Source organism: Haliotis asinina, chromosome 5 (genome assembly GCF_037392515.1).
Source record: "Haliotis asinina isolate JCU_RB_2024 chromosome 5, JCU_Hal_asi_v2, whole genome shotgun sequence".
In the NCBI taxonomy this organism is placed as follows: Eukaryota; Metazoa; Mollusca; class Gastropoda; order Lepetellida; family Haliotidae; genus Haliotis; species Haliotis asinina.
The window spans coordinates 64,634,236-64,649,028 of NC_090284.1; the positions used below are offsets into that span (position 1 = coordinate 64,634,236).

Sequence of the window (14,793 nt, forward strand, 5' to 3'; positions counted from 1 at the left end):
CAATAATTCATTTACTGCCTGTCGAGATTGTAAAATCACGTCAATCTCGTACAAAAACAAGTGAATGAAAAATCTCTGACACAGTCAGACTCCAGACGAGCTCCATGCCATGAGATTATCACATACTTAATCTACTGGGTTATGGCTGAAATCTCCCTAACCAAATGTCAATCAATCGTCTATTTCAATCCATGAGTTTACTGCTAATAGCTCAAGTGAAAACAAGATAAGTGCAAATTGCTTTAGCTCGACATGACCTTTGACATGTTTGATGTGTCAGTTTCTCCCTGCAATTAACACCCTGTTATTGGTTCCAAGGATGAAAAATACATCAACATACAGTATGTGATATCTTGATATCTTTGGCCTTAACCTGAAGCTGTATATTCTAGTGCTATGTTTGCCAGTGGCAGAAAACCAGATAATTGAGAGGAACACATATATTTCATTCTTAAACTGGTATGCTCCACCATACATATTTTGCTGCAATCAGCTTCTAACATCGACAAATGTGTAGGAGAATTAATGTGGCAAGGATAATAACTTCTTCATATGAAATCTGCTGATGAAGTTTTAAAGCTACCTCAGTCATTCTCCAAATAAATAGTACCTACGTTGAACATTTCTCTGTTCTAGTTTCAGAAGATTTTATTGTTTTCAACCAACATTTTTTCTATTTCTGTAATAAATGGTTGAAAAAACACCACAAACAACCCAAAATGTTTTATTTATAAGGGCACTGTAAAAACAAATTTCGCTTTTGCAATTCTGTGTCATAGAATAAAACAAAGCTGCTATAGTGTTCAAGATGTATTATATTCTATATCAGGTAAACTTTGCGCTCTCAGTGAGAGAGAAAGTGAACTAAAGTTTGTTTTATTTCCTTTGTCTGTCATCTAACTCCACAGTCTTTCATCTATACAGTGACAGTCTGTAAATAATTGAGGCTGAACCAGACAATCCAGTGATCAACAGCATAGGCATTTATCTACACAAGTGAAGTTTGAAACAAGTATGTCAGCAGTGGGACATCCAAAAGGATGAGACATGATTGAGCAAGGAAGGAATGAGTGACTGAATATTGTTATATTCAGCAGTAAGATGTCTACAAGCTAAATAAGACTGTCCAAAGCAAATTAATAAGAGGCTGATAGCATGACTCATTCTGTTAGTCACAGAAGATCAGAAGGCATTAGGTTGAGCCCCACTTGTCTATAGCAAAAGATGACTTTAGATGTTACTGCTTGCTACCAAGTCTGTAATACATGGGATGAAACTTGGACTAGCTGGTGCAAAGTCAGTATTCAGTGTCTGAATATGATGCCAATGTTAAACTGCCACACACTGTCACAGTAGGCCAGAAAATATTCCACCACACATGCTACAACACACACATGCATGTCACTACATAAGTACAATACAATCATCTTGAATGCCATGTTATGCCTTATTTCACATATGTCCAAAATAGGATTCAGTGATGATTCTGCTCCATAATGACCACAAAGGTATGATATGGACTAAACAGTCTTGGTAAACCCAGAGGTAGCTTTTTAACCTTTGGTAGCTGACACACTAAGGAATGAAATGATACTTTATCAAATCATAAAGCTTATACACCTGAAAACCTAACTGTGACTGAAGTTTGAATTGATGAAAAAGTAACGAAACTGTTACCCTGTTTCTTAAAACCGACTAATAAAGCATTTTGTTTCATTGATGTGTTTCTTCAACATATTTATATGAAACTTCCCTACTCCTCATGATTCAACACTAGCATAAAGAGTCACTCTATGTTATATTAAAAATCTCTCAATGAACTGTTTGCACCATATTGCATCAATAATATTGGATTGTTTGAGTGTAAGTTGTTTGAGTGTTTATTTTCACAATATTTTTATCAAAATCATCACTGAAACATTTACAAATCATCAACATGAATATAAATCATCCATCATATTGCAAATCCCCCTTCCGCGAAAACAAATATTTGCGTAAAATTCTTAGGCCAATGACTTAATAAACTATACAAATTTTGAAAATAGACAAACACTCCTAGGCTGACAGATCATACCCGTCAAATAAAGCTACACTATTTCCCCCACTAACACTAAGCTGTCTGCTTTCTAAATACACTTAACAAACAAACTGAGTTATAAACATTCCCAGGCTGTATTGTTTCTCAGATAAAATGACTTTTTTAGACAAGAACCTCGAACACAGATCATAAAAGCTATACTTGATGAGCACAACCAGCGCTAACTTTTAGTGCTCCCAAATATTTGACAAGGATATTTTGCTTCAGCTAGAGGGGCAAACAGTGTAGGACATTTCTGGTCTGTCTTCTGACACATTGATGTTGGCATCAATCTAAAAACGTTTGGAATCATTTACGAAAACTTTTTTAACAAGACATATGGTTTCGATGTTGTTTTCTTAAAAATCATCAGTTTGATAATCACATAAATCTCTGTTTTTTATAACAAATCCACCTCCCCCATAAATCAGTTCATCTGTTTTGTGTTCCCAGACCTAAATAAATCTTAAACCTGATCTGGCTATGGTTTGTCCTCAAGTGGGAGGTTTTATCAAACCTAAATCGTCTATCAAATTGGAGATATTTGGATTTTAAACATTATTAGAGCAGTTTTGTAATAAAATGTTCATAAATTACAAGCAGCAGGGATTTCTGGTTTATATAATGAGCTGAAATAACTGTCACCATCAACCTTTCTGGAATACATCAAACCCTTGCGTAAATGGCATTAGAACCTGTTTCATGCGCATCTTCTGTGGGATCTCTGAGCTTTGCAATACTGTGGATTCAAGTCACACTTTCTTCACCAATCTCCCATCAGTGTGACATCAAGGATATTGTTAAAAAACCTCAGTCCAACCAAGAACCAAAAGCAACCAAATGACTTTAAGTATGGTCCGAACAGTTTCAATTTCATCTTAAGAAGTGTTCTTGCTTCATTTAGCATTCATGTTTTGGAGAAAAATGGAGACTGGTTATTCTCTGGAATTGACACTCAGCATTTATGTGGACTTAACCAATTGGTGATTCAGAGAAATTGCTGGTGCAAAAAATGGACAAATTTCTTTTGATGGAAATAATACAATTGAACTGTTCACCATAACATATTCCATGCATCTTCAAAAGAAAACACACCTGTGAAGATGCAGGGAAGAATAGGTCTTCAGCAACCAATGCTTGCCACGAAAGGTGACTATGCTTGTCGTAAGAGGCGACTAACAGGAGCAGGTGGTCAGGTTTGCTGACTTGACACATGTTATGGGTTCCCATTTCTGTAAATCACTGCTCATGCTGTTGATCACTGGATTATCTGGTCCAGACTTGATTATTTACAGACCACCGCCATAAAGTTGAAATTTTGCTGAGTGCAGCATAAAACTAAAGTCATGCAAACCCTCACTCAAATCAGAACATAAGTCTGTAGACAATGTTCAATACGACACAAAAGACGTTGCAAACTGTTAATACAGTACAAGGCAAAATGACATGAAATACTCATGTTTCTTTGATGTTGCAGTCTTTGAGCTAACCGTTTCACTAAACTGACCCTGCAATACAGCTGGGATATCACCGAGTGTGTCATTAAACCTACAAACAAACCAACCAACCACACATTTCAAATAGTGTGAGGCATAGTTGAATGGTTGTCTGCATGGTATCATGTCACAACTGACCAGACCCATGTGCATAATGGCAATCACTAGATTGTCAAGTCCAGATTTTAAAACATGCAGACAGCAGTTGTGGAATTTTGTGTAGTGCTATTTTGTGAATTAAATTTCAGAGTTGATCACACCGTGTCCATTCAGTTTGCTTGCATCCACTAAATATTAATGACAACCATAAAGAGTGGTAGGAATACAGGAACAAAAGATATATTTAGAAAAAGTTTTAATCTACCTATCATTCCACATGGATGTATCTAGAGGGCAGCAATTTTTCGCAGAGTGAATTGATACTTTTAGGAGCTTTTATTAAAAATGATACCTTTTGGACTACTTCACTTTTTTAGGAAAATATAGTCTGCTTCACATGCTGTGATCCATTTGTAGCACTTTCAGAATATTACTTTAACAGAATATACACCCTTATGTATCCAAACAAATCTTGTATTAACACACTATTATCATTTTGTTAGTTCTGATATGTTCATCACAACTGCCATACATTTACTCAGATAAATAGTTTGAAACCAACTGTAAGTTCACAAATGTTAAGTGGCCCTTCACTGAAATTAACACGTGAAATGTACAAGATAAGAGTAATGAACATGTGGAGCAGATGAAATGGGCAAGTGTTCCAGCCTAGCCTCTACTGCTGGCACTGGTGTAGCGATCAGCTTCCAGTGTATGTGCCTCACCTGTGTCTGACACTCATATCAGTGTAGGAGATGTGACCATACATACTTCTTACACTAATTACACTGGGTCTTAAATCAAACCCAACTCCTACAAATGTCTGGAAGGCTTAACTGGAGCTTGCAGTTCAACATGACCTTCAAGCATATCCAGACCTCTTGTTTCTATACAAAACACTCAGTTCTGTCTTTGGAGATATACTCATGAAAACGAATAAGGCAACATCCAAAAGTACAAGCGCTCCTTTATTCTTTTCCATGATTTTTCACAAGGTATTAGTTGATATTCTGAAAACAAATACAGGAACATTTGCATATTTGTACTTTCATGTGGTCCCTTATTAGTTTCCATGAGTATAGCTTGTCTTGTAAAATACACTCTTGCATTGGAATTTAAACTTGGCCAAAATTTATGATAATCTACCAATGACGCATGATGCTGATACTGGCACTCAAACATTACATGACCTTCAGCATTATACAAAGGTCATATGGCCATGACCATGGTCCATCAAACTTGACCTTCCTGTCTTTGACATCAGTGTGCCCCTTCCTGTTGCATTCATCGAGTACAGTCAGATCTCTCCTGCATCCTGGATGCTGAGGATGGTCTGATCTCACATGAAGTGGAGGGTAGGAAGTTGGGTGTCAATGGATCTGAATATTATGGCCACTAGTAACCTGGGTTGTAAACATTCACTTAACTTTTGATTAACTACAACATTCCTTTTTCTGACTGACTATCATATCTTTGTATTCATACAAAATCAAAACTGCCAAATTTGGAATTTCAGTTATTTGGATTACACTAAATGAAAGTTTTCATGTTTTGTTGACTTGAAACGAAATAGTGCAACAGCTGCTGATATTTTTTTTATAATGAAATCTTTGCCATCTCCTCAACAATGAAAAGTCAGTTGATTCCTTTGTCATATCACCATTGACACATGACTCCATCAAAGCTCATATGACTGCCAAACAAAAATGACATGAGTAAACTTGGTTTGTACTAGTTCAGAGGTGGGGTGAGGTGAGGTGAGGTGGTTTGAAGTGAGGTGAGGTAAGGTGGCATGAGGTGGTTTGAAGTGAGGTGAGGTGAGTTCTATCGTGATTCAATATGTGTCTGGAGTAAACCACACTGTATACTGAGATACCTGGTTATGTCACAGTTTAGCAAGGAAACCCCACGAACATCCAGTATACTGATTTGGAGTTAATCAGTCCTTTTTGCACCCCATAATGCTGAACACCATGCTGGGTAGCAACATGTACCATCTTAAAATGTTCTTCAGGAAGAATTCAACTACTGACTTTCAGCTCTTGGGAGAAGCCATTCAACATGGAGATATGTTCTGATATATCTGTGGAACTACGACTTCAGTTTATAGTGCCCAGCTAGGTCCTTTCTCCACAGAAAATGATTAATTATTTTTCACATGCTACTCAGTATGTGAACTGAGATTTTTGAAGCTTTAATAATATATATCAACACTACTTTTCCTTAAGATGAAGACGAGGACCTCACTCATTGTACCCAGGAGTATGTGAAAAACCAGTCCTTGTCATGTATAATGACTGAAGGTATGTTGCAATCATGACTCACAGATAGTTGAGAATACAGTGAAGTTTCTAACCGTCTTTGTCATAATTGTGACCTGATTTACTTAAGTAAGCAGGATTTAGTCAGGATCTTAAACTCAATGCCCTGGGTGGTTCTTGGGGACAGATTGTTATTATAATCTAAATTGGGATTAGTATAAAGTTGTCATTTTTTCAGAAGCACTTTAAGACAGCATTACAACATAGTACCCAATATGATAATGTAAACGTAATGTGTCAAGGCTCTTCATCTTTATCTGTCAAGTTATCAGTTAAATACACGTCACCATGACTCGGCCATTTCATAAGTTGTAGCTATAGTACCCAACTTTATATAGGGATGGTGAGATATTTCATACTGTTACATAACCTAAAGCTCAGATGTTGTATATATTACATATTACAAGTAACGATGCCGAGAATGAAAACGCTCAGTGTCCATGCTATTTGTGTGACAACTTCTCTATGTAACCAGTCAGACCCATGGAGATCAGAGATAGAATTATTCTTCAATAGCCCATGCTTGTCCTAAGAGGCAACTAAGTGGATCAGGTGGTCGGCCACGCTGACGTAGTGGAAACATGTATCCGTTCCCAACTGTGCAGATCAATGCTCATGCTGTTGATCACTAGATGGTCTGATCCAGACCTCGATCATTTACAGACAGTTGGAATATTGCTCAGTGCAGGGTTAAACACCAACGAACAAACAATCAGTCAAATTCTGCTCCTCCATCATTTCTATCAACATTTGGGTAGTATATATTATTTTGACATGGTCTGGTCAAGATAAACCCTTGCAAGGCATTCAGCACTACAATATCTGATGCAGAGAATGTCAGTGTCAGAATCTACATCAACACAGAAATGATGAAAGAAGCACTCACCCTTTTGTACATGGTATCTTCATCTGTTTAACTTTTTGTTTTAAAATTTTCTTTAAATATCTTTTATCTTTTAATGTTTTTGGATTAAGCATATCCTTTTTACTGAACTTTTTATCCTCATATCCATAATTTCCTGGGTCTTCGACTTGAAGTTCCCACAGTCCCTGATTTCTCTCACGATATCTCTGTTTTTGTGCTTCATATTCATCTTCTGTCATTGCTATGTCGCCCATGAAGCCCGCTGAAACATACAAGTGATTGACATTAAAACACAGACATATACAACTCTTGCTATGTCGCCCATGAAGCCCGCTGAAACATACAAGTGATTGACATTAAAACACAGATATATACAACTCTTGCTATGTCGCCCATGAAGCCCGCTGAAACATACAAGTGATTGACATTAAAACACAGAAATATACAACTCTTGCTAGTCTGTCATACAGACTCTGAAATATACAAGTGATGGACATCAACACAGAACTACACAACTCTTGCTAGACTGTTATACAGACTCTGAAATATACAAGTGATGGACATTCATACACAGAAATACACAACTCTTGCTAGACTGTTATACAGACTCTGAAATATAAAAGTGATGGACATTCATACACAGAAATATACAACTCTTGCTAGACTGTCATATAGACTCTGAAATGAAATATACCCAATGCAGCCCATGCAAGTCTAGAATTTGTGGCAAGTCCAGATTTCCACAAGTTTTATGTACTGTTATATTTTATAAACTATGTTCATTTCAGAGACTACAGTTCAAACTCATCAGTAACATGGACTGAAGCCTTGGGCGATGGGGTAACCTCATGTTTAAAGTGTTGGTTATTATTAGTCAAATTCAGTTTATTAGAATATCTGTGTGACAAACAAACAGCTGATTCAGAGTGAATGAATTTAACATGGCAGGGGTACACCATGAATGGGCTTCACCCATTGCTTCCTTTTTAGATGTTGTCTATGTGACAAGCCTCCACCACTGGCAACCAAACCGATGCCTATAGTCTCACAGAGACTACTGCTTTGGACCATCATATGTCACACAATGTGACTTAATTCAACTGGGGCGGTGGGGTAGCCTAGTGGTTAAAGCTTTCGCTCGTCACGCCGAAGACCCGGGTTCGATTCCCCATATGGGTAAAATGTGTGAGGCCCATTTTCTGGTGTCCCACGCCGTGATATTGCTGGAATATTGCTAAAAGCGGCGTAAAACCAAACTCACTCACTCACTTAATTCAACCAATAACAACCATCTCTATAGACTAACATTTAATCACTGAAATAAAATTTTATAAATCAATATATATGATGGGTATCCCGACATGTATACGGCTCTGCAGCAGGGTATTCCATGTGCACCTTGGCATAGTTGACTGATAACCCATATGTACAACTGAGTGAGTGAGTGCACCAATGTGGGTTATCAAACAATGTGGCTTGACAAGTAAACAACACTCTTGCCATTAAGCTACTCCCAAAGACCTCTGAAAGGAACTGGCACTACCATCTAGAAGAAAAACATGAAAATAATTAACAATAAACAAACTGAAGAAAAAACCTAATGTGACCAAAATACCGATAATGTGATTAGATTTGAAACAGCAGCTCAATGAAAAGACAAATCTTGCCAAAAAGAATTATCATCACAATAAGTATCCTCAAACAGGCTACAATAACCAGTAAATTTTAGCTTCTCATCATCAGGTGTTTGTTAAATGGATAAATAACATTAATACTAAACAACACAGCATTTGTGGAAATGACATTTTAGAGCTTGAATATGATGGCCATTAACAAAAATCAACAAAGACTTAACAGACATCAGGCGCTGACATTTGTTGTGACCACACTCGGGAAATAAATTACCACAGCTGGGAGCAATTTTTTTGCAAAAAGATTAAAATTATCCACGGATCAGTCGATACACAGTATCACTTATCAAGTAAATTACAGCCATTTCCATTTCAATCGACAGGAAGAGGGTGCAGTGTCATTTCACCTTGACCTTTAAGGTCTCTCTGTACTTGAAATATACATGCAATAATAATCATATCTAGGATATATATATGTATCATTTACACGACATCCGTCGAGATATTGCAATCTGAGCAGAAAAATTGCAAATAAGCATAAACCTTGCTAATTTGAAAGTATCGCCACGAAAATATACATGCATTAATGAACATATCATGATGTTTTCATATGAAGATAAATGGGATGGCATGAAAGTAGATTCTATATAATTTTTTAAAATTGGCTATTTCTATGGTTTTAGTAGTTTCAAGATAAAATGGAAATGTAATGGAACTTACTTTACTGAGTTTGAATTTAAATTTAATGTTAGTTGTAATTTTATTTCTCGACTTGCTAAGACTTGACATTTATCTAATTATTTACTATCAGTCATAAGAATTTACAAACATGAAAAACTGTAAGGATCTTCAGCAACCCATGCGTATTTAAGAGGGGACTAAAGAGATTGGGTGGTTAGACTCACTGATTGGTTGACACATTATTGCATCCAAGATGCTTAGATTGATGCTCACAATATAAATCACTAGACTGTCCTGTCCATTTACAGACCACCATCATATAGCTTTAATACTGCTGAAGGGCATTAAACAAACAAAATATACATTTATCAAATATAGATTTGACCCCAAAATTATAAATAGTATCAAAACGTAAAGATTGGAACCCAAGTGGCAACACAAATCAGTATTAAATATATAACACCGAATAACCAATTTTGGTTCATTTTACTTTTAACCATCATTTGGTTTGGGTACTGAGTGCATTTTGACACCATCTGTGAAGAGATTATTGCAATGTGGATTCAAAGTGCAATTTTCCTTGGTACAAACTTTCCATTCTAAGATGCTTCAGTGAAATTGAGTGAGTGAGTTTAGTTTTATGCCGCACTCAGCAATATTCCAGCTATATGGTGGTGGTCTGTAACTAATCAAGTCTGACACAGACAAGCCAGTGATCAACAAAATGTGCATCAATCTGCACAATTGGGAACTGCTGACATGTGTCAACCAAGTCAGCGAGCATGACTACCCAGTCCAGTTAGTCACCTCTTATGACAAACATAGTCGCCTTTTATTGCATGGGTTGCTGTTGGCCTATTCTATCCCAGACCTTCACGGGTCCTTTAGTGAAAGATCAAAGGTGCCGACAGTACTTTATCAGATGATAACGTGCCCTTTTCGCATTACGTCACAATGTGTTGGCGTCCCACCATTCTAGTCTGCACCCTCTTAATCAAACACTTTTGCATAACGTCACAGTGTATGTGATGTCATGATGCATGTCAGTCGTCATCAGTATCGTCATCACTTCCTACAGTAAACTACTCCATGGCATCCTTTTCTGTTGGTTTCTTGGTCAGCTAACAAGGCTGGTCGAAACACTATGTTTATGTTTTCTGATGGATAAAATGTTTCTTAGTTCCACTCACAATTTTACAGCAGCACGATAACATTTGCAATCCTTACATTCCCACAATGCAATTGTGGAATGTTCCTTGACTAGTCAGCTTCAGCTGAATGTACTGATCTAAACTTTCATTGGTAGTAGAAATGCAACGTTCATATTGCCCTGTATGGTTTAGGTTAATTACATGTAATTAAAATAATTCAGAGAAGATATTTAAACCGAATGTCACCAAACTGTTTATCATTTGTTTTTCTGGTAACGTTTGTCTTAATGCTGAGGAGCAGTCATATCAAATGAAAAGGACGTCAGTTGGCCATGTGCGAGGATTCTTAATATAGGTCACTAACATCGCTGTTTGTTTTCTGCCTTAGGTCAATTGAAATTATCCTTAGAAAGTATTAAATTTGGCATCACAGAAAAAGAATATAGTTTGTGTTACACTTATGTATAGTGTAATAAAGCACACTTTCGTCCTGAACTATTACGACATTAAGAACTGTAACAGTTTACAGCAAAAGTATGCTATATTACACTATCCATGGTGGTGGAGCAGGTTTATTTTTCAAATAAATCAAGTCAAAATCATGTGAATTAAAACATAAATTAATCTCTTATAACAGTTCTTGTGTGCTTGAGCAGTTTTCTAGAATTTGGTTGTCAAGTCTGATGTGCTCAGCTCCAAGTTTCTTAAAACACATCAGGGACTGGTTATCTAGGATTCCTAACTTAGTGCAGTTTGCAAACAACTTGAGGAAAACAACTTCTTTTACAAAGTAAGGATTTCATTGAAATTTCTTGTTTTCTTGAATTCAGAAGAATGCTGGTGTTTCTGTGATGCAAAAATGTCACAAGTCATTTCTGTTCATTTGTAACATTAGTTCTTGTTACAACAAAATGGCTTGGCACAGCTGTAAGTCTTATTTTTGCAAATGGATATTTGTTGACATTTGCTGCAGATTTTGGCCAAATTCTGACCAAGTCTACATAAATACATACTTACATTCTGTTGATTGTACAAGAATTTCCTCCTCCAGCTAACAGACCACTCTCTTGACCAAGTGTATCAAATGTTGAGTGTGTGAAGATTGAGTGGGGAAGAAATTTGACAGCATCCAACAAAATTACTCTTCATTTAGCATATTTGGGGAAGTCCAGTGTGCAATATTCAATACATTTGGATTGAGTTTCAATAATCAAATTTGAACCAGACAAACCAGGACAGATAATTTCCTTGGTCAAGGACATAAAATAAACTGATTCTGAATGCAAGAACCACACACTCCATATGTGATCATTATATACAACTGGAAACAAGTTAATTTACATCCACAACTGTATTTGAATGTTTTGCGATGGTGACAAGCCAAATTAGTCATACGAAAAAGCATTTGTTCCACCATTAGTGTGCCATATATGTGACTTACATAATCACGTGAATCTTCAGAAAAGAACTGGATAGGAAGTAGAAGTGAAGGAACACCTACAGCTCACAGGTAGCCTTTATCTTTAGTCTGTCATACACACCTTGAAGCAATTATTGCCAAGAAGGCCAACGCAAGTCTAGAAAATATGGCAAGTCTGGATTTCCGCAGCTTCAGGCTGAAAATAAGGAAAGTCTCAGAGCTCCTGTTATTATTATTTACAATGAACTATTTTTCTGTAAATTATGTTTACTTCAGAGACTAGTTGTCAGCCTCCCTGTATCTTGCACTGATGATAGAAGAAACATGCTTGTTTTCAATTTCCAACATGTTAAAGTGTGCTTTTCTTGTTGACCCATGAAAATGGAAAGAGGGTCATCAAATGTTTGGAGGTGGGTTCTGGAAATATGGACCTCAAACTCTAGAGTTGTTTTGACAGCTAAGCATCTTATCATTGTCCCTGATAAGGTGATTAAGAAAGGGTCATGCTAATTGCCTCGTGGTCTGGAATATGTGTTACAAGCATGACCCTTCACACCAAATCTTCATTATTCTATATATAGCACTTAACCTCAAGCTCATTACCATGAACTCTGACCACAATTAATTACATATGTACATAAGTTATGACTTTGAACTTAGGTCATTGGTAATCAGTTTTCACAGATGCTTGACAAGGTTCAGAAATACATGAATATGAATTATAGGATCACAATCACATGATTATCTTTGTACTTGACATGTCATGTGAACTAAATCACATTTCAGTTATGAAACAAACTCTAGAGGAAAATACTTGATACTGATACTTGTAAAAAAAGCCAGCATCATAAACGGAATTTCTATTACAGTTCAAATAAAAGTTTATATGTCAGATTATATATATAGGTTACTGACCACCCCTAAAACAAACTATAAGCCATCATTAAAAAATGTTTGGACTAAAACACACAGGCATAGAGTATCACCCTGACCCAGACAAAACATGTTACTGTTGATATGTACAATTAAACCGACATACAGCCCTAGAAATAAATTTATAAAATTATAAAAGATAAAAAAGACACTTTTTTCTTCAAAGCAAATCTAAATGGAGCCCAGGACAATACCGAACTTGCCAAATCATTCCTGACTTGTGGACTTTAATTCTCTAGGCTCTTGGGGACAGAATACTGTACCGGAAATGATGACTCTAATTTCCTTCTGTTTTAATGAATTAAACATTGTCATTTTTCCTGCAAGATATTTCCTGTGTGGAAGCAACATAGAGAGACTTCTCTGAGATGACTTGATCAAGTTCTAGAAGACAATGGCAAAACTGTCAGAAATTGGCTCAACTCAGACTAGTGCTAAGGCTCTGAATATGTATTATTTTGATAGTAGCAGATAATCCCACTTATATTGAAAAGGAGCTCCAATGAGGTGGGAGACTGAACCTGAGGAAATCTAGACTTACTTCATTTAGGGCTTTAAGCACTGAAGGGAAGGCCAGGCAGGAAGGAAAATAATGTGGTTCATGGACTGAAAGACAGACTGCGCTCATTTATGTTAATCTCTGTAATCAAACGTATATATTACCATAAACTGTTTATAACACACACATAACAATCAGTGTTCTGTATTTTCTCTCCAATATTTTAGCTGAAGTGCCTATAACGGTTATAAGGATATAAAATTGCCAGATCCTTTCCATTCATATATTGGTAATTTACTGCATACAGAATGAACACATCATCAGTATTGTAATAGCGCACTATTCTTTCCAACCTTTCATTTGCCACAGACCTACATGTAGTGCTGTGTATGTGTTTTGTCTACAAGCTTAGTCTACCACTAACACAGATTTATGTAATCCACATCAAGGAACTTGGCAAAGAAATATTGCAACCAAGTTCTGAACATATGGTCAGTCAAAATAATCACCCCTTCCCCAATGCCAGCTGTTCAGCGTTACAGGCAGACGATCACCTCTCCTTAAAGACATTCGTATCTCGTTCAACTCTTTTGGCAGATATACCCTAAGCGATAAAACATCAGATAATTTTAGTCTTTATTTTGTTTTCCGCACCGACTACCTGTGAGTGTAAAGTCTGAACCACTTCGCAATGGTGTATCTTGTGTACATGACCAGGCATATTTAGGAGAGGAACACCTAATCAGAGCCCCGGCTCGGACCATTTGGACATCCTGAAGGGCTTTGAGCATTCAAAGAGTTAGTGCCCTTTAAATTTAAACACAGTTCCACATGGAGCTATCATGGAGCCAGAGAGTGGAAGAATGTTTTAGAGGGAAAAAACTGATATAACAGCTTACTTCTTTGTTCGCATGCCGCTGTCTTCTGGGCAACCAAAGGCCCTTTTTCTGACAAATACTATTAACAGGGTTCATGGTATTTACCGACAGAGATTTTTATTCAGTTCCCGATGATATCTGATGGTCCTCTCTTGATCAAGCAATATCAGTTCAACTTTGTTATAGGGCAATTCGCGCTTTTTAATTGCAGTCTGAAAAGTGCCTCGAACAATTAGACAATGACGTTACTCGTTAAAGGCGTTCTTGGTTATGAACTTAACATTTTCAGGCACTTTGACATTGCCCATGGATTTCTCGTGTCGTTAGTTTGCAAGGGTGAGTCTCGTTCTGACTTTCATTTGGTGAAATATTTTCCATGTTCTCGGCACGTTTACAACTCAGTAATGAACCTAAAACAATTTATCTAATAAAATCCTGAATTTTCTGCGACAGTGCGCACGTTCATTAAATAGCAAGTTCAGCTACCCAACAGCGGGCTCTTCCCGTGATGTTGGACTGACTACAAACAACGCGGAGATTGGGTTGTTGTCACTGCCATTCTATTAATTCCTTATACCCAGAGAATCCCGGGGGGTAAGGATGTGCCTTGCTAATCGGCAGACTTGGGGGACAATGGGACGGGGGATGTGTCCGGGGAATATTTGGGGTTACCGACAGGTCAGTTACAGTTCACAGCACCATTGGCCACCTTTCAGGAAATGCAGAATACCGAAATGTGGGT

At 37.0% G+C, this 14,793-nt stretch overlaps 1 protein-coding gene across 1 annotated transcript in view; it reads right to left on the bottom strand.

Annotated features, from left to right (window-relative positions):
• Positions 1-14,793, bottom strand: part of LOC137285065 (bone morphogenetic protein 1-like) — a 66,428-nt gene that overhangs the window by 41,136 nt on the left and 10,499 nt on the right. The window contains exon 2 of the mRNA XM_067817268.1: positions 6,880-7,120. Coding sequence (XP_067673369.1) covers positions 6,880-7,120 — 241 coding nt within the window. The remainder of the gene's footprint in view (positions 1-6,879; positions 7,121-14,793) is intronic.